Source organism: Mobula birostris, chromosome 2 (assembly GCF_030028105.1).
Source record: "Mobula birostris isolate sMobBir1 chromosome 2, sMobBir1.hap1, whole genome shotgun sequence".
NCBI lineage: Eukaryota > Metazoa > Chordata > Chondrichthyes > Myliobatiformes > Myliobatidae > Mobula > Mobula birostris.
The window spans coordinates 52,141,768-52,168,400 of NC_092371.1; the positions used below are offsets into that span (position 1 = coordinate 52,141,768).

The following is a 26,633-nucleotide window of genomic DNA, read 5'->3' on the forward strand; positions in this document are numbered from 1 at the left end:
CAGTCCATCAGTACTGCTAAGCGGAGTCATTACTCTAAAAGAAACAGATCTGTACTTTACAGGGATCCTAAAGTTCCAGGCAGTGATTTATATTGCACCTTTACTAGCCATCTCCACCACAATCTGGGGAATTACCTGAACTGATAAGAATTTCAAATATTTACAAATAAGTGCTTCTGTAAAATACCATGAAGATCCTACCCTTTGTTAAGGAAAGTCTAATATATTCAATGTGCATCAAATTCAATGGGCAACAGTACACTTTCTCTCGCTTAGAACAGTGTTTTGATGTACAGTGCCTGTGTTGTAACACATATAAATATTTACAAAAGGAAGGGATTTTATAATAATGAATTGAACTCTTAAACTCATTGGCTAGTCTGGGGGTCAATACAGATCGGAAGTCCAAAAGTCAAAGCCCGATGACGAGTCCTGGAGACAGGAGGCATGGAGGTCCATCCTGGAATTGAAGGATGATCCATATGTGTGGGTGGAAGGGAGGGAAGCTTACTTTGCTATTGTTGGTTTGTTGCTTGTTGTGTTCTGTGTTGTCCTGCCATGTATGCAATATTGGCGCCAGAATATGTGGCGACTCTTGTGGGCTGCCCCCAGCACAACCCTAAGTGTGTTGGTTGTTATCACAAACATTGCATTTCACTGATGTTTTAATGTACATGTGATAAATAAACCTAAATCTTATATATGATACTTCATCTATATTACCTATATAACAAAGTTAAATATTTAATAGTTTTTGTAAGATAGGAGAACAAGGACAGGCAAAGTCTCATAGAAGTCAAGCAATAAGAAACTGGATGAGAGTGAGTTCTGTAATGCAATGTGATCTGTCTATTCATTGTGTGGTACACCCTACAAATATGTTCACTTGTCACGAATGTTAGCTTACGATTTTAATGGCACTCACATAGCTGAAAAAAAACTGCTGTTGATGACCACTATCTTGTGCCATTTACACTTCTTCAACTGCCACAAGAAAAATGAGATTTGTTGACTTCCCAAGGTCTGATAAGGGCAGATCCTTAGAAAGCCTTTACTCCTGGGATACTACCTGAAAACAACTTATTTTGTTGTTTTAGCTCAAGGGCTGAGCCATTCAACATACCTAAGTGATTATTTCGAAAGAATGGAATTTGTCAGTTTTGCCAGCTGTTACTGTGTTTGATTATACAGTATATTTTCAGGGCATCATATTTCTCGGAGTCTTAGGAATTTCTGTTAGATTTATCCTTTCTGTCTCTGTCTGACATCTGATGAAGACCAGCACCAGATGGAAATGGGACTGGGGGAGGGTCACAGAGCAGCACAGAACCACTATAGGGATGTAAAGCTTGTAAAAACATATCTGTTTTTAGAACCATTCTAAAAAAATAATTTTTCCAAAAATGACTGAGGTAGGGTTTACAAAAATTACAAAGAAAAACAGAGACTGCACTTCTGTTGATTATTTTCTTAGGCAGTGGCTCCATTGTGCTGATTAGCATATTATGATTGGTAAAGAAATTCAACAGGTGACCACCCAGATGGCTACACAATCTTTACTATTGTTCGTGAAATAATACCCAAAATAGAGGAAAGGCTTATCAAGTTCAAGTTAAAATGTCATCATACTTACAGGTTTTTCCCTCTCCGGATATACTGGCCTCATCACCTGAAGCATAGACAGCAGTAACTGTCACATTGTACGTGGTATCAGATATAAGTGGTTGTAATATTATGCTGTTTCTCTTAACATGTGTTATCTGGAAAGTTAGAAAGCTTTTATTAATTAAGTTTTCAAGATATGATTATTTAGAAACAAGTGGTCAAGCATAGTAATTCGGCTGATATGTTTTTAAGTGGTTGAAAACTTAAAATATTTTGTACTTAACTAAGATGTTCCAGTAATGTGCTCTTTATATACTTCTCAATTACTATATCAACTTAATATTTTAACATAGTATAGATAAACATAACAAGAAGTTGCAACAGATATAAATCATACTTCTTTTCTGGTTCAAGAACCAGCTGCTAAATTTATCAAAATTATTTATGCACAGGCCAATAATTTGAAGCCTGTTTTCTTTAATTAAATTTTAAGCTTCAAGTTCTTTAAAAAAGCTAAAATTAAGGTTGAATCAGATCATAATTTTAGGAAAATCAGGCAGGATTATAAAAGTTTAAAAAGTGTGAAGCATTTGTTTTGTTTCTATGCTTAAAGAAAATAAATAAATCTATATTAAAATATTTTATGTCACACTTTCCAATCATATGTTATATAAAGGACCAAGAAATTTATGTCCTCCTGATTGCTTTCCACTTAGATTCAAGAATATGCAAGTAGTCATTAACCAATCATCTCCTTTCAACAATAATGGCAGTCCTGTTCACTGCAGAAAATAGCAATAAGACTATGTCCTTATTCCCTCAAAGGCATTATAATGTTGGACTCCACAATGATTCCAATGGTGGAATTTAATGTTACATAATCCACTTAAACAACCTTTGTCACATTAGATAGGTAGGTAGTAGGTAATTTGTTCATACTTTAAATAGTTAAATGTTTTCAAAATTGTAGTTGATATTTTTATACTTAAGTATTTTAATGTACATACAGTATACTTAAATATTTTAGATTTTGCTTTTGAGTTGGCGGAGTTGGAGGCAGAGTTAAGATGGCACTAAACGTGGGAGGGGGGAGCTGGGGGGGGACTTTGAGGTTCTCACGTTTAACTGTCCTTTATTCTTTGGGGCACTTCTCTGTTTTCGTGGATGTTTGCGAAGAAAATGCATTTCAGGATGTATATTGTATAAATTTCTCTGACATTAAATTGGATCTTTGAACCTTTGACCTTTGATTTTTTTCTTTTTTAATTAGCTTTAAATGTTTTAATTGACTTTTAATAGTTTTTTTGTTCTGTATGCTAGAAGTATTCCATCCCTTGTTCACTTGAATGCCATGCCATTTTTTTGGCATGAAATAAGAAAAAATTGACTATTCATTTATATCAGGGGTCGGCAACCTTTTTGCCTCTGTGGGCCAGATCGCATATTAATGAGTGGATGGTGGGTCAGATAAATGCCATAAAAAAACTTGAAATATGGAAATTATACATTTAAATACATCTAGTTATGTTTTGCCTCAAATTAATGAATAATGCATGCTGAAAATCATTTATGCTTAAGGTTGCCTACCCTGATTTATATTCACTGAAGTTCAATTACACTTGCAGAAATACATCTGAATATTTTTCAGCTCTGAAAGATATTTTTTGTAATATTTTCCAGAAGTGGCATGGACAAAGATGATTCATGTGGCAGCCAAGTTTTGTAAACATTGAATTCTAATAAGTTTTGTAATTTCAGGCAAATGAATTTTAAATAGAAAATTAACCTCCTATACAGACTAGTATGGGCATTATATTTTGACTTTTACTACTTAAAATTGATATGATGATGATTAGTACAAATGTTATTTACCATTTCATCAGCATGGTCACCTGTAACTGTCATATATGAGATTTTGTAATGTTGAACATCTCCGCCTGAATGAGCCCAGCTAACTTGGAGGCTAGTTGGAGTCTTGGACTCTATGAAAAGATTTGTTGGAGGATACCTGGAATCTAAAATAACATCTGGCACAGGTAAATACATTTTTAAAACTTCTAAAATAAGGGTAAGGTTACTGCATTTTAATGTTTTATTATCTAAATCAGAAAGTTAATATCACATTGCAATCTCAGACCTCGGACATCATACAGTAACAACTCATGTTGTAAATATAATTCTTGAAAATTCAGATTTATATTACTACTAATGACCAATGCACTGGAAATGCATAGAAGAGCTATGTCATTGGTTCATAGATGATGATCACAATCCACAGTCAGTTTTACTGCTTTTGTATAATACTGAAGCAGCTACTTGATGATAATCAGTCTCAGAGTAATGGCAGACATTTAAGAAGATCCCAAAGGTTTACAATAAACATGTTGCAAAAGGGTAAAAAACTGGATTTCTTGTACTCCACATCAAACAATTACTCTTATCAAACCTCATTAGCTCTTCAGCAAATCCAGATCTCGCTGCCCCTGCATGACAAAGCCCATGAGAAGAAAATGGTTGTGTTAGATGCAGAGAGCCTAGCTCACCAGGAAACCTAGAAGAATATCCAGAGAGAGTAAAGGGGAGAAAAAAGAAGAGAAATGTGGAAAGTAAAAAGAGCTAATCAAATAATACTTGCAAGTACTGAAGGAAGGAGTTGGACTATGAGGAATCAAAAAGGTAAAAGCTATGTGCAACTGGACAATGTGATGAACAAATACTTTTCAACTTGCTACAAAATGGAAAGAGGATGCTGATGATGTAGATCGGAAAAACGTCTGTTTTTATGGACTATGCATTGTAAAAGACAAAGTATAACTGGTTAAAGCAACTTTGAAAGCGAATGCTTTGTCAAGTCTACATGAAATGTATCTCAGGCTGTTAAAAGAAGGTAGGAAATTGGAACTGTTTTAACCAGCATTAATCAATCATTGCTATCTACACAAGTTATACTGGAAGACAGCTATTGTTACACCATTGTTTAAAAAACGAGAATGAGGAATGGGTAATTATAAGATGGTTAATGTCAATGATGAACAAATCAATGGAATCAATTCTGAATGATAGAATAAGGAGTTATTGAGAATGACCTAGATTACTGGAATTTAGTCTGTGTGGATTTGTTATGGAAGGTCTATTCTGATAAATGGCTGAATTTAAGAGCGAACAAGGAGGATAAAGATAATTGTTTGATGTAGGGTACAATGAGTTCAGCAAAATGTCTGACAAGGTTGTGCATTACAGACTTGTCAAAAACACAGACAAGTAGGACTCAAAATTGGTTTGATTTGCAGGAAATGACGCATACTGTGTCACAGGCATTAATGACACTGGAACCTTCTCACCCATGTAGCTCTATATACAGCTCCTTGCTCTTTTACTGTATATTGATTTATACTTAAATGCATGATAAAGGATTTACATGATAATAGGCCATATGGTGAAGAAGAAAGTTTTTGTTGTCAAGGTGATGGCAATGGTCTGATTAACTTAAAGCAGGGAAACATGAGGAAATGCGTTTGGGAAGGTTGAAGTGACCGAGATGAAGGATGCTGAGGAAATGTAATATATAAATCATGGATTTTTAAAGGTGGCAATATAGGCGTGAAGGTTCAAAGGGCACGTGAAATGCTTACAATTATGAGCCAAGTAACTGAATATTAGAAAAGCTAGATTGCAATATAATCCTATATATCAGAAATTAAACCAAAGTTTTAGCATAGTGTATTGTACGGGTCACCACATTACATGAAAGATATGATTGTGGTGCAACGGAAATTTATAAGGATGTTGCCTGAGTGAAAGCTCTTCACTGCAAGGTCAAGAATGAGACAGCAGGGCTGGAATGGAGAAGGATGACAAAAGGACGCAGTGAGGTGTACATAATGATGGAGGACGTAAATAGAATGGGAAGGTGGTTTTATTTTCCCTATATAATGTTCAGTTCTAATAAAAGATCACCAATATGTTTCTCTCTCTCTCTGTAGGTACTGTCTAAGCATTTCTAAAACTTCTTCAGATTCTTCTTTAGTTTTGTCACTGTACAGGCCATCCCTGACTTTTGATTATTACCCATGGATGAATAAGCTTCCATCAAATTAGTAAATTCAAAGATCGAAAGTACATACATACATACATACATTCACTTTCTACAAAGGCTAGAACTAGATCCCCTTCTTTATTCTCCAGCGATTATCAGTCTTAAGTGTGTTTGATGCCATTCATTGCAATGCTGTGGAGATACGGTTATCCTATCAAGTGATCTTTGTGTATTTTTGAGATTTACCAAATTGACTTGGGGGCATCAATAAAAATGAAACCCTGTTCATAACCTGGAGGTGGCCTGTAAAGAGCTCAATTCACCTAAAACTTCACAGAACCAGTGCCTGATTTGGGAAACATGTAGCTAATTTGTTAACAGATTTTTTTTTTGTTAAATACATTGTTTCACACTAATGGCACACTGTTAAAATTATCCAAATGCAAGCACATTTATTTTATAATGAGGTCAAATGATAAGAATTTATTGTGGAAATCATCTCCATTTCAATCCATCCTTCTCTCTGGGTACTTCCTTAGTGTTAAAGATGTTTTCCTTCTTCTCCAGTTCTGAGGAACGGAGGATATCTGTCTGTGGGATTATTTTAAAACCAAGTAACAGCTGCATACTCTTGGCACAGTGAGGTCTTGGTCCAAGACAACTGGACACCTTTCTCTGCTGCAAGAACATAGCACACACATGCACGTGGACAGACACAAGTTCAAAACTGGGTGTACATGCGCACATGTGCACATAGCCTCCCTCTGTCTCTTCCCTTCCTGAATCATCCCTTTCACTACTTGTTTCCTTTCCCGTCAGCTTCTGCTTTCTTCCTTTCCATTCCCACCCCCATCCCCATCCCCACCAACACTGTCTCAACAAACATGCAGTCTGAAACCAGTGGCCTAGTCCAGAGCTCCCAGACATCTCCCAGCAAAGATTGGGAGAATCTTCCTTCACTTTTCCAGTGTAGCCCAATATCTGCTGGTTGCAATATCCCAGTGTGATTTTGTGGCTCTTGGGAGATGGATTCATCTAGCACAGGCATCACAATTGATTCCCACCATCACTTTGTGAATAAAATGACACTAGATCACACTATAACTATGCCAAAAATATCAATATATTTGAGGGTACTGAATTCAATCTCTCTGAATTAGACTACTTACATGTATTGTAGCGCAGAACAATGGCATTGCTCTTTGCTGTGTCATTATATAATGCTGACAGTGATACCTGATACTCTGTGTTTTTGGCCAGCCCCTGTAAGACTGCTGTGTTAACGTTCCCTTTGATGTCCAGCTGTTTGGAAAATAAGAAAAATTTATAGCATGCTTCTCAGCAAATCAAAGACATATTAACATTTCAAATATAGCTCTCAAACTCATAGATGTTGACAGTTTCACAATACATTCCCAGTTTTCTATTTATATTTCACAGTTCATGCATCTCCTTTCAATAAAATTAGATTTACATGTATTACTCTTAATAGAGATTTCCAGAAGAGAGCAAATAGAAATTAAGATTGATTGATTTGAAAACTATAAGAATGGTACAGAATGGTGATGAATGTATTGCGTGTATGTTACTGATGCCAAATCGACAACCACATCTCTTTGTTACAGATGGACTTTGCATTTGTAATGGATTTTAAGAAGACTAAGCCTGCATTGCTCCGTTACTACTGGTGGTGAGGACGCGGGTGTGGTGAGGACCTACAAGTACCTGGGATGCACCTGAATGACAAACCTGAGTTGAGCACTAACATAGAGGCTGTGTACAAGAAGGGCCAGAGTCGCCTCTACTTCCTGAGGAGACTGAAGTCCTTTGGAGTATGCATGCCTTTCCTTCACATGTCCTACCAGTCTGTTGTTGCCAGTACAATCTTCTACGTGGCAGTATGCTGGGGCAACGGCATCAACATGGGTGATTGGAAAGGCTGGCTCTGTTATAGGAGTCAAACTGGACACACTAGAGGCCTTGGTAGAACAAAGGACCTTATGGAAAATCCTGGAAGTTCTGGACAATGTTTCTCACCTTCTGCATATCACCTTGGCTGAACAGAGGAGCACTTTTAGTAATAGACTAAGACAGCTGCGCTGCTCTAAAGAGTGCTATATGAGGTCATTCTTACCCTCAGCCCTTAGGCTCTATAATGAGTTGACCTATAGATGGGAAACTGATGACCGACCCTTCCTGTTAGACAGTTTGAGGCAAATTATTTTTTTTATTCTTTCTTACTTCTCTTCTAATATTTGTATATTTGTGCACTTGTAATGCTACAGGAACATTGTAATTTCCTTTGGGATCAATAATCTATCCAGCTATGTGTGCATTGGTCAATCAAATCCCCATAAGATTCCTGAATGTTGAAGCTTGAAATGATCTTTCCACTGAGTGCATTTGAGATTTGACCTCCGGTGTCTGGGATTGGATCAAATAAAGGATAATGCTGAAAAAAAAGCTGACGAAAAATCATTAGGGCAGTTAAGTACCAAGAAGGTGGCCAATTCTTTACTGGATGTTACAAAATTAAGCATTGTTGTTGGAAACTTAATTGAAACAAGTAAATTGGCGACCGTATTTTTTATGAGACAAAGTTCAGTACTCGAGTCAGGGGTATTTGTCCACTTGTGAGGGTGGTAATAAAAAAAACCCTACTAAGCAGAAAAAGTGGGGGGGGGGGGAACCCATTAGGTGTACAACCCCGGAGCTCTGCATCATACAAAAAGCTTCTAAAGATAAACATCAAACCACCAGCAAGAAACCTTCAGGATTTTATATTTCTGTGAAGTCCCCTCCTATTCCTCGAAACTCCAGCAGATACAAGCCTCTCACATCCAACCTTGTCTCATAAAACAACACAGTTCTTTTGAAAGACCTTTCACCTGAAACATTAACTCCGCGTCACTTCTCACAAATGACCTGCTGAGGGTTTTCAGAATCCATTGGTTTTTTTCAAACTGAACTTTATTGACCCTTAAAATATTATCACTTTAGCTGAAAAAACAGAACAAATTAGTTGGTTAAATATATATAAAACAAACCTCATACAATTTTCCTCCACTAAGTGGAATCCATTTTATTTTGTAGAGGGCAACATCACTGGCTGCATGTTTCCATGTAATTGTTAAACTGGTGCCTGAAAATTCAGTGACTCTCAGATCTGAAGGAGGTGGAACCCTAACTAAGAATAAAAACATCCAGAATATTTTCATTATTCAAATATAATTGGTTCTTTTTAAATCAACTACAAGAAAATCTCAACAATGCATTCTAGTTAGGAAGATACACACCTGTTTCAGCAGTGATGGTAATGGGCACAGACCTCAGGGTATCATAAATGGAAAGTACAGAAATCACATACTTTGTCAGCGAGGTCAGATTTTTTAATAATACATTTGTAACGTTCCCACCAACTTCAATCTGGAATTATAAACAGGTATACTGTACGTGAATACACATTCCAAATTTCCATGTAGAGAGATGACTGATTTTACCCAGTGAGGAAGGATATACTGAGGGAATATTTAATCATATGTGTAAAATTATGAAGTTACTTATGAGCCTTTGTAAAAGGACTTATTCCCCCATGTATAAAGTTATTAACTGGAAAAGGCATTCACTAAATACAATTGTTTAAAAGGTTAGAAACATAGAAAACCTACAGCACAATACAGGCCCTTCAGCCCACAAAGCTGTGCCGAACATGTCCCTACCTTAGAACTACCTAGGCTTTACCCATAGCCCTCTATTTTTCTAAGCTCCATGTATCCAACCAGGAGTCTCTTAAAAGACCTTATTGTTTCCGCCTCCACCACCCCGCCGGCAGCCCATTCCACACACTCACCACTCTCCGCGTAAAAATCTTAACCCTGACATCTCCTCTGTACCTACTTCCAAGCACCTTAAAACTATGCTCGCTCATGCTAGCCACTTCAGCCCTGGAAAAAAGCCTCTGACTATCCACACGATCAAAGCTTCTCATTATCTTGTACACATCTATCAGGTCACCTCTCATCCTCCGTTGCTTCAAGGAGAAAAAGTCAAGTTCTAAAAGGTTAGAGTAGAGCTGAGGAAAACCAAAACATGCTTATGCTGTTACGTTGTTCTTAGTGGATATGATAGAAACTAAAGCCAAGACATTTTCTTATTTGTGTGATTAATAAGAAACTTAAGTACCAGTTACTTTCATTTGTAATGTGTGTTAGTCCCTGGCACAAGCAAGAAGCTCAGCATAAATCTCACCTGCTTGGGATCATTCCCATTAGCTGACACATACATGATCTGATGTCCAGTCACTTTCCTTGCAGCTCTCTCCCAATTTACTTTAACACTACTGTGATGGAGCTCAGTGAGGTGCAGGTTTTTTGGAGGATCCAGTGGATCTATATATAAATAACAAAACAAACTATTGAAAACAGTTCATATCTAACATAATGCCTACCAAGACCTCCTACCTTGAAATCAGTTAAGGACCTCTTCCTATGAGGTTCTTATGCAACCAGGCAGTTGTTCTATTGACTTGTAGCCTTGAGCTTGAGAATTGACATTGTCTGCTTCTCCGAGCCTGTCTCTTTGCAAACTCCTGCCCTTCCACTGTTGCATTTTCAGTTCCCTAGATCACAATCTCTAGAATTCACCTCCAAATCTCTTTGTCTCTCCTTTATGGGATTCTTGGTAAAATATATTTGATTGGCCAAGTGTTTGGCTTCCTTCAGAGTCTCTTCTTTTCTAGTTCAATGTTCATTTTCCTAATTTACAAACTACCTTCTTTAAAAACTACCTTTTTTCCTTCTTTACAAACTACCCTGTGAGATCTTTATGTTAAATATACATTGTAAATGGAAATGGATACTAATAGATCAAGAGATATTTAATAGTTTTTCCCAAAGCTTTTTATTTGGGAAATAATACACTTTTCTATCACTTTGCTCTTTATCCATTCCCAAAATCTTTGTGTTGTTCATTCCTTATTCTTGGTATCTCTCCACTCGGCTGTTTCAACATTTTTCTCCTTTTGCTTTATGTTTCATTACTTTCAACTCCGTTTTCACCATTCTTCTTCCACACTTTCATTAATCTACATCTCTTCCTTTTCACTTTCTTTAATATTTGCTGATAATGACACTATATTATTATTTATTGAAACAGTCAAATGAAGGTGCTGCTGAATTGTACAAACCTTGAGCTACAGCATAAGTAAGCATTGCACATGTGCACCTGCTGGCCTCTTAGCTTTACTAATCTACGGCAGTCATGAAACACCCAATGAAATCAGGGCCTCACATGCCACAATTGGAGCAGGTCCAAGTGGCAATCAGACTTTTATACCTTGCATGGTGCAGCCCTACTCCCGTAGCCCTACTCCAGTAGCCCCTGACAGTTTTGGCATCTTAAACTGTCAAAGGCCTGCCCTACTTATTACTTTTAGAAACCTGTTGAATTGCATCACTGGCATCACTGCACCACCAGAGTATAGAGGGCTACTTCATTTGACCAAAAGAAGCTGCAGAAGGTTGTAAATCTAGTTAGCTCCATCTTGGGCACTAGCCTACAAAGCACCCAGGACATCTTTAGGGAGCAGTGTCTCAGAAAGGCAGTGTCCATTATTAAGGACCTCCAGCACACAGGGCATGCCCTTTTCTCACTGTTACCATCAGGTAGGAGGCACAGAAGCCTGAAGGCACACACTCAGTGATTCAGGAACAACTTCTTCCCCTCTGCCATCCAATTCCTAAATGGACATTGAAGATCTGGACAGCACCTCATTTTTTAAAAAATATACAGTATTTCTGTTTTTGCACATTATTTTAATCTATTCAATATATGTAATTGATTTACTTGTTTATTTATTATGTTTTATTTTATTTATTATTTTTTTCCCTCTGCTAGATTATGTATTGCATTGAACTGCTGCTACTAAGTTAACAAATTTTACATCACATGCCAGTGATAATAAATCTGATTCTGACTCTGATTTGCTGATCTGAATTGGGCTGTAGAATTGTTATTCTTTTCTTGTAGTTTAACATTTTTATGCTCTTTTGTACTTCTATATAATCCCTTATATATTCAGTAAGTTTTTCAGTGGTTGCAGTTGCCTCTGTATTTTCTGGAAACTTCTTGGTTTCAAATGCAGGTGTCATGTAACTTGAATCTGTCTATCTTACAGGTTAACTGTGATCAATGGAATTTCTGTTATCTCCAGTCTGGTACAAGAAGACCATACTACCTTTAGTATTCCCTCCTCTCCATTGTCTCCAGCCATACTTCTTCCTTTCTATTCTTTGCTCTTGTAACACTTATTAAAATGATTACAAGCAATAAGTTTTATGCCCCATTCTTTACTTATGAGGAAATTTAGGACTTCAAAAACATTAGGCACAAAATGCCTCTAATATTCATAAGTATTTTAAAATATTTTAAATTTATTTAAATAATTTTTAATATTTTAAAGATATTAATATTTTAAAGAATGTATTAATTTTAAAACATGTTAAAATCATGCTAATCAATTATGCATAAACATCCAAAGAAACAGAAAAAATATTGAAAATAAAATAGCCAAGCAGATTCAAGAAAATTTGAAGGCAGAATATAATATTAATGATAAGACTCTTGGCAATGTGGAGAATCTGAGAGATTTTGGGGTCCATGTCCATAGGACACTCAAACCTGCTGCACAGGTTGACACTGTTATTAAGACGGTGTATGGTGTGTTGGCATTCATCAACCGTGGGATTGAGTTCAAAAGCCGTGAGGTAATGTTACAGCTGTACAAGTCTTTGGTCAGACCCCACTTGGAGTAATGTGTTCAGTTCTGGTCATCTCACGACAGGAAGGAAGGATGTGGATACTATAGAGAGAGTGCAGAGGAAATTTACAAGGATGGTTCCTGGATTGGACGGCACACCTTTTAAGAATAAGTTGAGTGGACTTGGCCTTTTCTCCTTGGAGCAACCGAGGATGAGAGGTGACCTGATAGTGGTGTACAAGATGATGAGAGGCATTGATCACGTGGATAGTCAGAGGCTTTTTCTCAGGGCTGAAATGGCTAACATGAGGGGCATAGTTTTAAGGCATTTGGAAATAGGTACTGAGGAGATGTCAGGGGTAAGTTTTTCACACTGGCAGTGGTGGGTGCGTGGAGTGCACTGCCGGTGGTGGCGGTGGAAGTGGATACAATAGGGTATTTTAAGAGCCTCTTAGATAGGGACATGGAGCTTAGAAAAATAGAGGGTGATGCACTAGGGAAATTCTAGGCAGTTTCTAGAGTAGGTTACATGGTTGGCACAACATTGTGGGCCAAAGGGCCTGTAATATGCAGTAGATTTCTATGTTCTGTGTTCTATATCTTCTTAATTAAGGTCAGTGACCCAATTCAAATGAATGGGGTCACATTAGAAGGACCAATAGTGGCTGGCAGAAAAATAAAGTGCAAATATGAAGTGTGTACAGTGCCTCAGGTCAAAAAGTAATGGAATACATCTAGACTCAGTGGTGGGTCAAAGGGGTCACATGCACTGTCATCAGACCTCCACATGTTCTGCATTGTTTTGTGCACAGTAGCTAGGTAGTGCATCACAGCTGGCTAGCATTCAGGATAATCTGGCCAGTTGTGCACATATTTTATAAAAGAAGTCATTGGGCAGAAATTCATCAATAAAATATACTTAACTGAAGTCAAATATCACCCTGTATCCAAGACTGTTCACAGGAGAGTGAGAAATTTCTAGCTACTAGTCAAATGAGCATAATGGAAAAAGACCCAGGTTATTCCATCCAACAGATGGACATTAGGAAATTAACGCTGACAATTTTCCAGTGATGGATAATAACAGTCTGTTTCTCATCTCCACAAAATACAGCCTTATCATCATTTATAGGTGGATCTACTGAGTTTGCTTGCAGAATAGATACTAGCAAATTGCCTGTTAGTCGGCTTTCATTATGCACCATTTTAAGTAGAGTTTCACTTTTTGATGAATGAAATGTCATTATTTGGCTGTATATAGTGACATAGCTATTCTCAAAAAGAGTGGGGATAAGCAGATAATCCTACTATCAATCATGTGTCTAAGTGACTGAGATTGATTTTATGAATCTGAACAATCTTCCATTCACTATAATTTTCTGACAAAATAAGATACTGTAATTCAGGTCATGTTCTGATTCCTCTGCTTTCCAGATAAATTAACTTTGTTTACTGTGCGTCTTGCCTCCTACAGATACAACATCAATAGAAACCCTCCTAGGCTTCAAGTCTCAGACAAGTTGAATAAAAACAATGCTATTAAAATAAAAAAAATTCCATCATGGACAGTCCCAAGCGCAGCTACAAAAGGGGGAGGTTTGGGCATGGGGCTAGCAACCCTATCCCATTAAAAACCCAGAGCTACAGGAATGCTCATGGAAGCTCCAAAGTTCTCATCCCTCGGAGAAGAAGGATCTTCTTCTTCTACAGGGCTACACCTGTAGACAACTTGAAAGACTGGCCCAGGCCAGAGGACTCGGACAAACAGCTGTCTGTGGCCTATGCCGCAGTAGATGTGATGGCTTTAAATAAAATTTAAACTAAAAAGTAGGTACAGTTGTCTTGTCAGAGATGGGCATAAAGTACATGACAGAGGAGAACCATGCTCTGCCAACACTGTAATAGTACCTCCCACTTTGAAGGGGACCATTTCAGGAGGATTTGGAAAGAGAATCTTATGATTTCACATTCACTTGGCCTAACCATTCATCATCCATCTTCTATATCCTACCCTTTGACCCCATTCTCAGTCACCAATCTGTCACCTGACTTCCCCAATCATGAACCACAAAATTTGGAACATATCTGGAGCAACTCAGTGAGTGAGTTTGAGATCTGGTATGAGGTGCGTGGGGAACAAGGACAAAAAAAAAAGCAGCAATATCTAATTTAATGAAAAAGCTTCAAAATACTTTTAGTTACGCCAGCAGCAGGAAGTGGGAAGGTTTTGCTAAGGAACTGAAAGATGCCTGTTTAGGTGCATGAAGAAGACTGTGTTCTGGGTCAACAAACATTTTGTTCACAGGTCTGCTGTTGCTGCAAAATGTAGGCATTCTCGGGGTCCAGGCAGTCATTAAATGGTGAAAGGCTTTGCATTACAAAGGAAATCCAGTCATTTCAGGTCTGGGTTGGAGAGATGGGGCATCTATCTGGGTTAAATCCAGTCATTTCAGAAAACCTGTTCCCTGGAATGTTGGGTGGAGTCCTTAAGGAAGGGGAGCTGTGATCAGTAGAGGTCTTAGTATGAGTGTTGGAGTTCAGTGAGGACTATCAGAGTGGGAGAAAGGTGGGGGTACAGTCAGGTGGTAACTGGATCTCTTGGAAATTAAGCAAAAAGAGTGGCCCCAAGTAATCCAATATTTTTGCACCAATTGAAGAATCTGTACTAAGATGGAGTGCACTTCTAGCCTAGAAAGCAGAGAAAAGATTGTTAGAAGTCCCATCAAACTCTAGCCACATTATGCAGAGGTGATTAGTTTTATCAAATTCTTAGAGATATGCTGAATTCACTTCATATTCATTGCTCGCTTAAATCTACAGCATTTGTCTCAGTTGCTTCATTTTGCTTTTTAAATATCTCGCAACAGAATAATGTGGAATCATCAGTAAACATCCACATCACTGACATGATAAAGGGAAGGCCATTCTTGAAGTACCTGTCTTGAAAAGCAGGAGATACTGAATGGGGTCAGTTGGAAATATTAAGGAAACACACCCCTTAAAATTTATTGATGAAAATGACACAGCATAATGGTTAATTTACTGGACTCATACACCAGCTAAACCATTGATACAAGCTCAAACTCTGCAAGTACATTCAAGATTCAAGTACATTTATTATCAAATAATGCATAAATTATCCAACTTTGAGATTTGCTCGCTCACAGATAGCCGCAAAACAAGAAACCCAAAAGAACCCAGTTTAAAGGAAACAAAAGAATAAAAATAAAAGACCAACACTCGATGTGCAAGACAAAAAACAATGGAAGCAAACAACAGCATTCTGAGCCAAAAATGAGTCCTCAGATCCAAACGCCAGAGAAGCCCAGATCTGCTTATAAAACATTTTATGATTTAATTTAAAAGGTAGTATTAACTATAGGACTCATTACAACCCATCTAGCTCATAATGTCACTGGGTGGATGGAAATATAGCACTCTTGTCTGGCCTTAAATCGTCGTCATCGTAGCTATCCCTCGAGGTTGAGGATGATGGTCTTCGTTCTGAAGAAGTGGCCCACAGAGTGAAGACGCCTGTGCATGTATTTGTTTAACGTGTACTTGATGTTGCACTCCAAGAAGCACACAATACTTCACAAATCAACCAACTGATTCCAATGGCATGGAAACCACGACAATTGGAGCTGATGGATCTGTTGCAACCTTCATTCACCTTCACAGCCGTTGAGTTCAAAGTAACTTCGTCCGTCTGTTCCACCGTTGAGGTCTTGGTTGGATTGTTCTAAGTCAGGGACCTCACCTTCGACTTTAACGCCATGGGTGACCCTACCAGGAGCATAGCTCCAGACGGCATTGCTCGCGGGATCACAGGACCACACGAGCTTCTCCACCTTCTGGCCTTAAATAACTCTGTTTTGAAACATTGTGGTCTACTTATAATTGCCCTTGCCATAAAACTCAGTTCAAAGATAGACATTAAGTGTTTACCTCATTTCATGCCTACATCCCGAGTATGACTAAAAAAGACAACTTAAAAACTATTATTACCAACATCTAGAATAATGGAGTTAATGCAAGGTCATGGAGATTATATACAATATTACAGCAATTGATTATACATGTTTAAGTAGACTCACGTGTTGCTTGCTGTGCTGTTACTGGTTCGCTTGTTTCGTCTCCATATAAAGCATAAGCCGTTACAATATACTCTGCATTTGGAGAGAGATCTTCTATTTCAATATCTGTGTATTGAGCATCAACCCTGATCTGTTATTACAAGAAAGCTGTGTAAATATTTTGAAAGTAACTGTACAAATTTCTTTTCCTTAAACAGTTTTTACACTCATCACCTCAGTATAATAGTAACTTTAAAGTTTGAAAATTTGACCTCTTCAGCTTGTCGGATGATTGCTTTTGTTACTCCAATGGCTGGAAGATCTATACTATTGAATTGGAAAGAGATTAATCCTCCTACTACATTTCACTGGTTTTCTCAAACTATATCTTGTTTAAATCTAGAAAAAATTAGAAGTGTCATTTCTGACCCATCTATTAAATTTAATGAGACTTGGAGACCATTTATTCAATACTTCCACATGATGTAATTGGACCCTTGCCAAATCTATTTTGTGATTTCAATATATGGGGAGAAGAGCGGAAGTGGTGACACTATTGGTTCTATCTGAGGTATCATAATAGCCATTTCTTTTCTTTTTCTTTTAGTTTGGGTAGATTAGTTTTTTTGGGGGGGGGATTTTTTTTCTTTTTCTTTTTTTTAATGATATTTTTGTATTTTATGTATATTCTTTATATATTTTATTGTTAATCTGTGTGACTTTGGGATGTTTACTAACTATGTGTTACCTGACTATAAACTTTAATAATTATTATTAATTAATACAATCCCAATTGTTCTGTACTTACTTTTTGTAATGTGTATGATGTTGAAACTAATAAAAATAATTGTAAAAGAAAAGAAAGTTATTGATTATTTTTCTATCAAGCATCCATTGTGACAATTAACTTAAATCTGGAGTTCATCAATATATATCAGATGAGCCATATTACAAGTTATGACTTTTCAATCTCAACTCGTTTCAACCTAAAACACAAAGATTATTTGGTGCAGAATTTGACGGTATTTTATTTGTTGAATCAAAATGTTGTGACTTCAAACGCTCAATGAATGAGAGGTAACTGTGTGCACTGCCCAGAATACCAAGTGCATTGAAATAACAAGATTTTGGTGTGCATGGGCGCAGAACCTTGAAGTTAGCAGAAGAGGTGGTTGGGAGAGCACATGGAATTCTTTACATTAGTGGACACTCGCAGGAAGGTTATTCTAGAACTATATTAAACTTTCCATTGGCCAAAGCTGAAGCATCAGCTGACTGGGGAAGATGGAAATCTGGATGTACAGACCTGATGGTAGTGATGGAGAAAGATGGGACCAGCTTTCTCAATGTAGTTCTCAATGATGGATGCCAAGGACTAGATAGTCCAAGTTCCCCAAAGAACTTCAATGAAATGAAATTATAGCATGTTTTACTGATGTATGGCACTAAAGGTGCAAGGATAACAAACTCCAGGAAGTGCCCAGTCAAGATCAACAGAGAGAGAAAAGGATGTTTTAACAACTACTATTTTTAAAAACTGACTTTAGTTCCTGAAGTAACAGTTATGTAATTTACTTATGTTTTTTCTCTAGCAGTCAGAGACTGAACTATAAATGAACACAATAATTGAAATCGACAACCACTAAAAATGTAGTGCATAACAATAACGAGTATTTAATTAGGCATCCATTTACAATCCAACTGCCTTCACCATAAGGTGATTGAAATGTAAAAGTAACAAATTACCTCAGTTGTGCACATTCACCGGGGCAAAGTCATTCCTATTGCACCTCAAAAAGCAAATATTGACCTTCAATTGCTTAGAGCATGGATTTGACATCATTGTAACAGAGTTTGAAGAGTTCAACTATGAGGCAAGTTTCAAGCAGTCAATTTGATTAATGATCAAATTAATAAATTCAATAGGGCAGGTCCAGAGAAATCCCTCTGGTGAAAGAATTCAGAACAAAAGATCATGTTCTTATATGAAAAGGTGTATGAGAATTTATATTGTACCTCATATAATATGTTGATATCTGAAAGTTCTTCACAAATAAAGAAAATTGAAGAATTGTTCAAGTTTGCTTCATGCCAATTACAGTCGTTCTCATGGTACATGAAATGCAGGAGCCAGGTTACACAAAACAAGCTCTTATAAACAGTAATGCAACAATGACCAGGTAATATTCCATTTTACAACCGTGTTAACTGAGAGGTAAGTATTGGACAGAATGCTTAGAAGGAAGACAGGACTTCCATTCAAAAGGCTCACAGGAATGGTAAATTTATATCTATCCTATTTAAAAATAAAATTAAATAAATCTTCAATCCTTATTTCTTCTGCACACATGATATTTTTAAGACTGTGATTGACACTCTTTATTAATGAACACATGGTAAATTTAAGCCAGTAGAATAGGACTCAGATGAACCATAGCCTTTTGATTATGTTAAAGGGCCAGACTGGGATATTCAAGTTCCAATCCTCCTTCTAGAGTTTCTGATCCACTTCAGTGTAGTAATAATTGATGATTATTGAAAGGTGGCCAGTAGGTTTTCTATTTCATAAGAATAATCCTCCTTCAACAAGCTTCACCAAAAATATAAACTTGGGCTGATTTCATTGATTCAGTGCAATAGCTTCAGATGGATGTCTACTATTGCCCAGCAGACTCAGTGGGCTGAATGTCCTAATTCAGCTTCTATGTCTTATGGTCTTAAGAGAAATTATGTACTTCCAGGTTGCTATTGCCAAGTCTGAATGATTTGGTTGAAGGCAAATGTTTTTACCTATATGCCCTTTGTTACATTTATAGGAATGAAACAGACTTTTCTACTAATAATATACTAATGGGTAGAAACCATAGAGATCAAATTGGTTTCTGATTCTGTATCGTATACTAATGAGAAGTCCTCACCTCCAGGTCTAAACCAATCTTGACAACCAAATCATCATCAATTATTCCACAGGATCTCTCTAAATGTATATCCTCTTCAACAATGAGCTACTGCAGGGTTATAATAATTGCCACATGACTTCAATATAATTAGATCAAATCTTTATTTAAATGGATACTTTTATTAAGAAATGTACTCGTATTACAAGAACATATTTTAAAGCAAAATACAAAATATAACTTAATAATATAAAAGCAGACCATGAAAATTCTGACACTGATAAAAATTACCTCTTTTCCATCTTCTACTTCATCAGTAGAAACTTGTTCATAAAGGACCATATAATGAGTGGCTTCATCTTGAGGCTGCCATTTAATTCTCATACTGTTATGTGTGACATCATAGATTGTAAGATTATTCAGGGATGGGAAAGACACTAAAAATAAAGAATTTTAAATAAAACCAGTCAAATCAACTTTAAATAGGAGAACTAACTATCACAGGGAATAATTAACAAATTACATTCCTTTACCTGTTATTTACTGCATGAGTTAACGCATTTATTTTAAATGTGCTTGTTCAGTTAAAATATTGAGACACAGCAGACTATCATATTCAATTATAAATATCTGAAAAAATTACTAGCTATCCCATCTTGCAACTGAACATCTCAACTTTCCAATAGAATAAAATAACTATTGATATACTATTTGTTCTTCAGAGAATTGAACAGACAGCTTTGACACCTACACCTGAAATGTGGTCTGGAAGCTCTTGGCTTGCCCCACTGAGGAAAGACAGCCCTGAAAGATATCTTCCTCTGCATCAGGGCTAAAGTAACCAGTCTGATAAGGTAGATCTCACCTCCTCAAGGATCTCCCAGTACATACCCTGGCTATCACAAAGGATGTGAGTAAGGGAGAAGATTTCAACATCATAAACTAATATTAAAGGCAAGATCATTGGGCAAGGAAAGTGACCATGGATGTAAGCCAGGTGAAGGCGAGGACATGGATAATCAAAATGAAGAAAAGTTAAAGACTGCACCTATTTGAGGAAGATAAATGTACTCTGACATCAGCCTAGGTAAGATGGCTCCCCACAAGTAACTCAGAATTAGGCCTTGCCCTTCAGTTTTCTTTTAGGCCTTGCGAATTTTATACCTTACTTGTAGTGGTTGCCCATGCCAAGGCTCTATATGTCAGCCAGTGATATACTGGATGTGCCCGCAGCAATTTTGATCTGCAGTCTCCTGTTCTAACCTGAAAATAGTCCTTCATGTAAAAAAATTGCAATGGGACACCATCACAATATTTCACACCAAGGACTTTTTAAGTGATAGCTGTTTGCAGCAAAGAAGATCAACTATTTTGAGGAGCATCAATCCTTAATCATAAGGAAGGAAAGCATGAAGATTAGACCATTAGAACCACAAGTTATTTCACCTCCCAGGAACTAAAATGAGTATCACAGTTCCAAATTAAATGATTGACTGAAGGGGTGTAAGGAAAATCTAATTTTAATCTTCAGATTGTGTAGTCAAGTCTGTTCTTGCAAAGTAATATTATAAAGAAAAGAAAAAGAGGCACACAAATTTCTTTGCATACTTGGAAATAATATCAGTGTCTTGTGCAGAAGTTGATCAATATGAAAACTATTAGAATTCCTAGATCTAAGGAAGAAAAAAATCATATTTTTTGATGATAAGAATGGATGCATTATAAGAAAGAGGCTAGATATCAAGGTGTTCATTACTTAAACGTAGAGAAACTTAAATTGTTTTCTTGTTGAAGATATAAAGGACATATCCAAACAGTAAAAGACTTAATATTGAAGAACACAAGTTTTTAGTTAATCTCTTAAAATTCCTTCACACACTAATATTTACTGAGAATAAAAGGCAGAAGTTACTCCACCAATCTGTATGTTATATAATCATCATCATCAGGTGCCGTGCCCAGTTTGAGCTTTGACTGCCATGGCCCACACACTCCTGTTTCGGGTCAAGTGGATCAATTCATTGGTATTCACTTCCAGTTCTCTGGCTGCTGTCTCCATCATTTGTCTTTGTCTTCCTCTTGCTTTCTTCCCTTCAATCTTTCCCATAATTACCATGGTTTCTAACTCCTCTTTCCTAATCACTTGTCCAATGAAGTTACGTTGTCTTTTCAAGATATACATTATTTCTCTTTTTGTGTTTGCTCTATTCATGACATCCTCACTAGATATTTGTTTCATCCATGATATTCTTTCCATCCTCCTCAAAAACGACATCTCTGCTGCTTCAGTTCGTTTCCTCATGTTACTAGATATTGTCCAACATTCTGAGTCATATAACATAACTGGATAAACGTAACATTTTAGTACTCTGAGGCAGGTTGTCATGCCTAGTTTAGTACTGGTCAGTATATTCTTCACTCTTGTAAAGGTGTCTTTTGCCATCCCTATTCTTCTTTTGATATCCATGTCGCACCTGCCATCTGATGTCACCCAGCTACCTAAGTAGCAAAATTTCTGTAATTGTTTTATGTCTTCTCTGTTTATTCTCAGCCTGCAGATAGGATTCTTCTTTCTGGATATCACCGTACATTCTGTCTTTTTGCAATTGACAGACAGACTCATTTTTGCACTTTCTTCAACAACTATATCACTTAAGTTTTGTAGTTCTTCCTCCATACTGGCAATTAATAGTGTCATCCGCATATATGAAATTATTGATGTTTTCACCACCAACTTTGATTCCCAAGATGTCTCTTATTTTTTGTAATATTGTTTCACTGTACATATTAAGTAAATCAGGGGAGAAAACACACCCTTGTCTAACGCCTCTCTTGATTTTTGTAAACTGACTCACTTCTCCATCTATTCTTACAGTGGCAGTTTGTTCCCAGTATAGATTTCTGATTAGGTGGAGGTCTTCCGAATCTAGATCTAGAGTTTCCTGTAATATTTCAAATAACTTATTGTGCTTCACTTTATCAAATGCTTTTGTGTAGTCGATGAAATAAACAAATATTATATAATACCACAATCTAAATAATACCTCAGATTACAACTATTTATTACATGGTACTTTGATAACATACATGTTGTTTCAATGCCTCTGAGACCTTCACCAACAAGATTTTTGTAGATGGGAAACACTGCAATTTGATATTCAGTAAGGGAGTATAAATTCTCTAGGACAACAGATGAAACTGTTCCATCCACAGTCACCTGTAAAATAAAAACAACTTGAAATAAAAAAAATTCTAACAATACCAACCTTACATTTGTAATCAATGGCAATGTGGTCATAAGGTTATATAATCAATCCATGATATCACAAGAAAAGTTATTAAGAAATGCTTGGTTGTTACAGTAGCTTGCTCTTCTCCATTCCATCAAATTTCTGCACACAGCTCTCGTACCAGTTACTCTATTAGCCAGTCACAATCACTCCTATTTCCTTCACAACTTGCTTTAATCCCTCCAACCCACTAAATGCACCTCAATGTCTTCGGCTTGTAAACACCTCATAAGATATTGGCATATATTTATCTCATTGTATAATGAGTAACAACATCCATGGAATAAAGGACAGTTGCCAGTGTATGTTCTTCCAAACTAATTGACAATTGCATAATTCAGGAAAATCAGCAAATTCCATTTCCTTACATATCTCCTGTTTTCACCAAAGACCAGCCATCTGTCATTAAAAACCCTTTATCTCTGCTAGACATGCCTTTCTAATAGTTTTCTACTTCTTCCTTTCCTTTCTCTGTTGTCTTGTACCCAAGTTGTACTAACCCTCTCTGTTCTGTCTTGTACCCAAGTTGGACATTGCCTTTGTCATCATGAATTTACTTTGATTCCAATCCTCAGAACTCATATCAAAATTTTCTATCCTTCACTTAAGTTGCCCCATTCCTCACCCTTGAATGGAAATATTGAAATGTAGGGAAAAGAGTAATCTGGGAAATTATAGGCCAGTAAGTTTAACGTCGGTAGTAGGTAAGTTATTGGAGGGATTACTAAGAGACAGAATCTACAAGCATTTGGATAGACAGGGACTTATTAGGGAGAGTCAACATGGCTTTGTGCGTGGTAGGTCATGTTTGACCAATCTATTGGAGTTTTTCGAGGAGGTTACCAGGAAAGTGGATGAAGGGAAGGCAGTGGATATTGTCTACATGGACTTCAGTAAGGCCTTTGACAAGGTCCCGCATGGGAGGTTAGTTAGGAAAATTCAGTCGCTAGGTATACATGGTGAGGTGGTAAATTAGACTAGACATTGGCTCAATGGAAGAAGCCAAAGAGTGGTAGTAGAGAATTGTTTCTCCGAGGGGAGGCCGGTGACTAGTGGTGTGCCACAGGGATCAGTGCTGGGTCCATTGTTATTTGTCATCTATATCAATGATCTGGATGATAATGTGGTAAATTGGATCAGCAAATTTGCTGATGATACAAAGATTGGAGGTGTAGTAGACAATGAGGAAGGTTTTCAGAGCCTGCAGAGGGACGGACCAGCTGGAAAAATGGGCTGAAAAATGGCAAATGGAGCTTAATACGGACAAGTGTGAGGTATTGCATGTTGGAAGGACAAACCAAGGTAGAACATACAGGGTTAATGGTAAGGCACTGAGGAGTGCAGTGGAACAGAGGGATCTGGGAATACAGATACAAAATTCCCTAAAAGTGGCGTCACAGGTAGATAGGGTCGTAAAGAGAGCTTTTGGTACATTGGCCTTTATTAATCAAGGTATTGAGTATAAGAGCTGGAATGTTATGATAAGGTTGTATAAGGCATTGGTGAGGCCGAATCTGGAGTATTGTGTTCGGTTTTGGTCACCAAATTACAGGAAGGATATAAATAAGGTTGAAAGAGTGCAGAGAAGGTTTACAAGGATGTTGCCAGGACTTGAGAAACTCAGTTACAGAGAAAGGTTGAATAGGTTAGGACTTTATTCCCTGGAGCGTAGAAGAATGAGGGGAGATTTGATAGAGGTATATAAAATTATGATGGGTATAGATAGAGTGAATGTGAGCAGGCTTTTTCCACTGAGACAAGGGGAGAAAAAAACCAGAGGACATGGATTAAGGGTGAGGGGGGGAAAGTTTAAAGGGAACATTGGGGGGGGGGCTTCTTCACACAGAGAGTGGTGGGAGTATGGACTGAGCTGCCAGACGAGGTGGTAAATGCGGGTTCTTTTTTAACATTTAAGAATAAGTTGGACAGATATATGGATGGAAGGTGTATGGAGGGATATGGTCCGTGTGCAGGTCAGTGGGACTAGGCAGAAAATGGTTCGGCACAGCCAAGAAGGGCCAAAAGGCCTGTTTCTGTGCTGTAGTTTCTATGGTTTCTAAGAGATGTGGCTTGAAATAATCTAAAGGCCCTCAGTGTGTGGCCACATGATAGGACATAGCATAAATGGGAAATATTAAAACCATGTATGAAGGGAATTGCCATTATCACAGGAGCTTTTAATCAGAAGATTTGACTGGGCAAATCAAATGAGAAAGAATTTGAGAAGAGGAATTTTGTATTGTGTCTGAGATTACTTCTCAGAGAAGTATATTACAAAATTTACCTGGGAAAGGGTATTTTAGGTTTTGCCACGTGTACTGGAGGAAGATGAAAGAGAGATCTTGTGATTAAGGATTCCTAAGGAATAATGACCACAGCACAGCTGAAATCCAACTACAATTTCAAGGTGATTATCCCAGGTACAAAAGCAGGGTCTTCAACTTAAATAATTAGAATGCTATGAATTGTGAAGTTGTTAGAGTGGACTGGATAAAGCAGCTAAGAGAAAGGTCAATAGATGATAAGCAGCCAATGTTTCAATAACTAATTCAATATGCTCAACAGAAATTTATCCCAACTGGAAGGAAGGATACCATGTGCAAAAGGAGCCATCCATGCTGAATAAAGGAGGTCAAAAACAATGTCGCCGAAACCTGTGGAGGCTAGATCATTAGAAATACTTAGAGTCAAGTTAGATAGCAGAGAAACAGAACCTTTGACCCACAAGAACCATGCCAACTGTTTTATCCTTCTGCACTAATCCCAGGAGCCTGATACTCACACTAAACAATTCAGGAACACCTGCTTTCCTTCTATCATCAGATGTCTGACTGGTGTCCATGAACACATGAACACTACCTGATTCTGCTACTGCTTTGCCTGCTTTATGTATAAATCCTTCAAGGCTTTGCATATTGAAGTGCCCAAGGGTCTGGTATGGCAATTCAAATGCACAGGAACATAAGATGCTGCAAAGAGTAGTGGACTCTGCCTTATACCTCACTGGCACATCCCACCCACCATTTGTGGTGTCCACAGGTGCGGGTGCCTCAAGAAGGCAGTATCTATCATCAAAGATCCTCACCATCTGGGCCATGCCATCTTTTTGCAGCCACTATGCACAGGAGGTACAGAAATCTGAAGTCCAGTGAAGGGTATTGGCCTTCTTAATGAAGGGTTTCGGCCAAAACGTCAACTATTTATTCATTTCTATAGTTCCTCTTGCATTTTGTATGCATTACTCTGAAGTTGCACACCGCCAGGTTCAAGAACAGCTACTTTCTTTCAACCTTTCAGTGCCTAAACCAATCAGCAAAACCTTCACCTCTACAGATTAGCAACACTACGAAAACTTCAAATAACTTTGCATGAAAAAACTTCTCTTTTTTCTTATTCTGTTGTGTTTTGTTGTTAAAAAACTGTGTAATTTATGAAGGTTTATCTGATGCTCTGTGCTTGTGTTGATGCTGCATAATGTTCCATTAGTAAGTCTGCAGATGATATGAAGATTGATGGTGTTGTGCATAGTGCAGAAGACTGGCAAAGAATACAGTGGGTTATAGTTCAGTTGGAGACATGGGCAGAGAAATGGCAGATGGAGTCTAACTGAGACAAATGTGAAGTGTTGCACTTTGGTAGGTCAAATGTAAACTGCACACTGCTAAGAACAAGGCCACACAGGTTGAAAGGGTGGTTAGGAAGGCATATGGCATGCCTGCCTTTATTAGTCAAGGCATTAATTCAAAAGTCAGGAAGTTATGTTCCAGTTTCATAAAAATCTATTTAGGCTGCATCTGGAGATATTGCAGTTCTGGTCAGCACATTATTGAAAGGATGTCAAAGCTTTGGATAAGTTGCTGAAGAGGTTTACCAGGATGCTGCCTGGATTACAGGACATATGCTATAATAAGAGATTACACAAACTTGGCTTCTTTTGTCTGGACCAGCAAAGGCTGTGGGGAAATCTAAGAG

At 37.4% G+C, this 26,633-nt stretch overlaps 1 protein-coding gene across 5 annotated transcripts in view; it reads right to left on the reverse strand.

Moving 5' to 3' along the window:
* LOC140186485 (collagen alpha-1(XIV) chain-like) overlaps positions 1-26,633 on the reverse strand; it is a 183,972-nt gene that overhangs the window by 110,554 nt on the left and 46,785 nt on the right. For 3 of the 5 annotated variants that reach the window (XM_072240850.1, XM_072240826.1, XM_072240834.1), the window contains 9 exons: positions 22,459-22,588; positions 19,663-19,808; positions 16,496-16,625; positions 9,890-10,029; positions 8,938-9,067; positions 8,689-8,828; positions 6,811-6,943; positions 3,478-3,632; positions 1,634-1,760 (listed from right to left, as the gene is read on the reverse strand). In XM_072240850.1, coding sequence (XP_072096951.1) covers positions 1,634-1,760; positions 3,478-3,632; positions 6,811-6,943; positions 8,689-8,828; positions 8,938-9,067; positions 9,890-10,029; positions 16,496-16,625; positions 19,663-19,808; positions 22,459-22,588 — 1,231 coding nt within the window. The remainder of the gene's footprint in view (positions 1-1,633; positions 1,761-3,477; positions 3,633-6,810; positions 6,944-8,688; positions 8,829-8,937; positions 9,068-9,889; positions 10,030-16,495; positions 16,626-19,662; positions 19,809-22,458; positions 22,589-26,633) is intronic. The other 2 variants (XM_072240841.1, XM_072240859.1) reach the window with 2 other exon arrangements.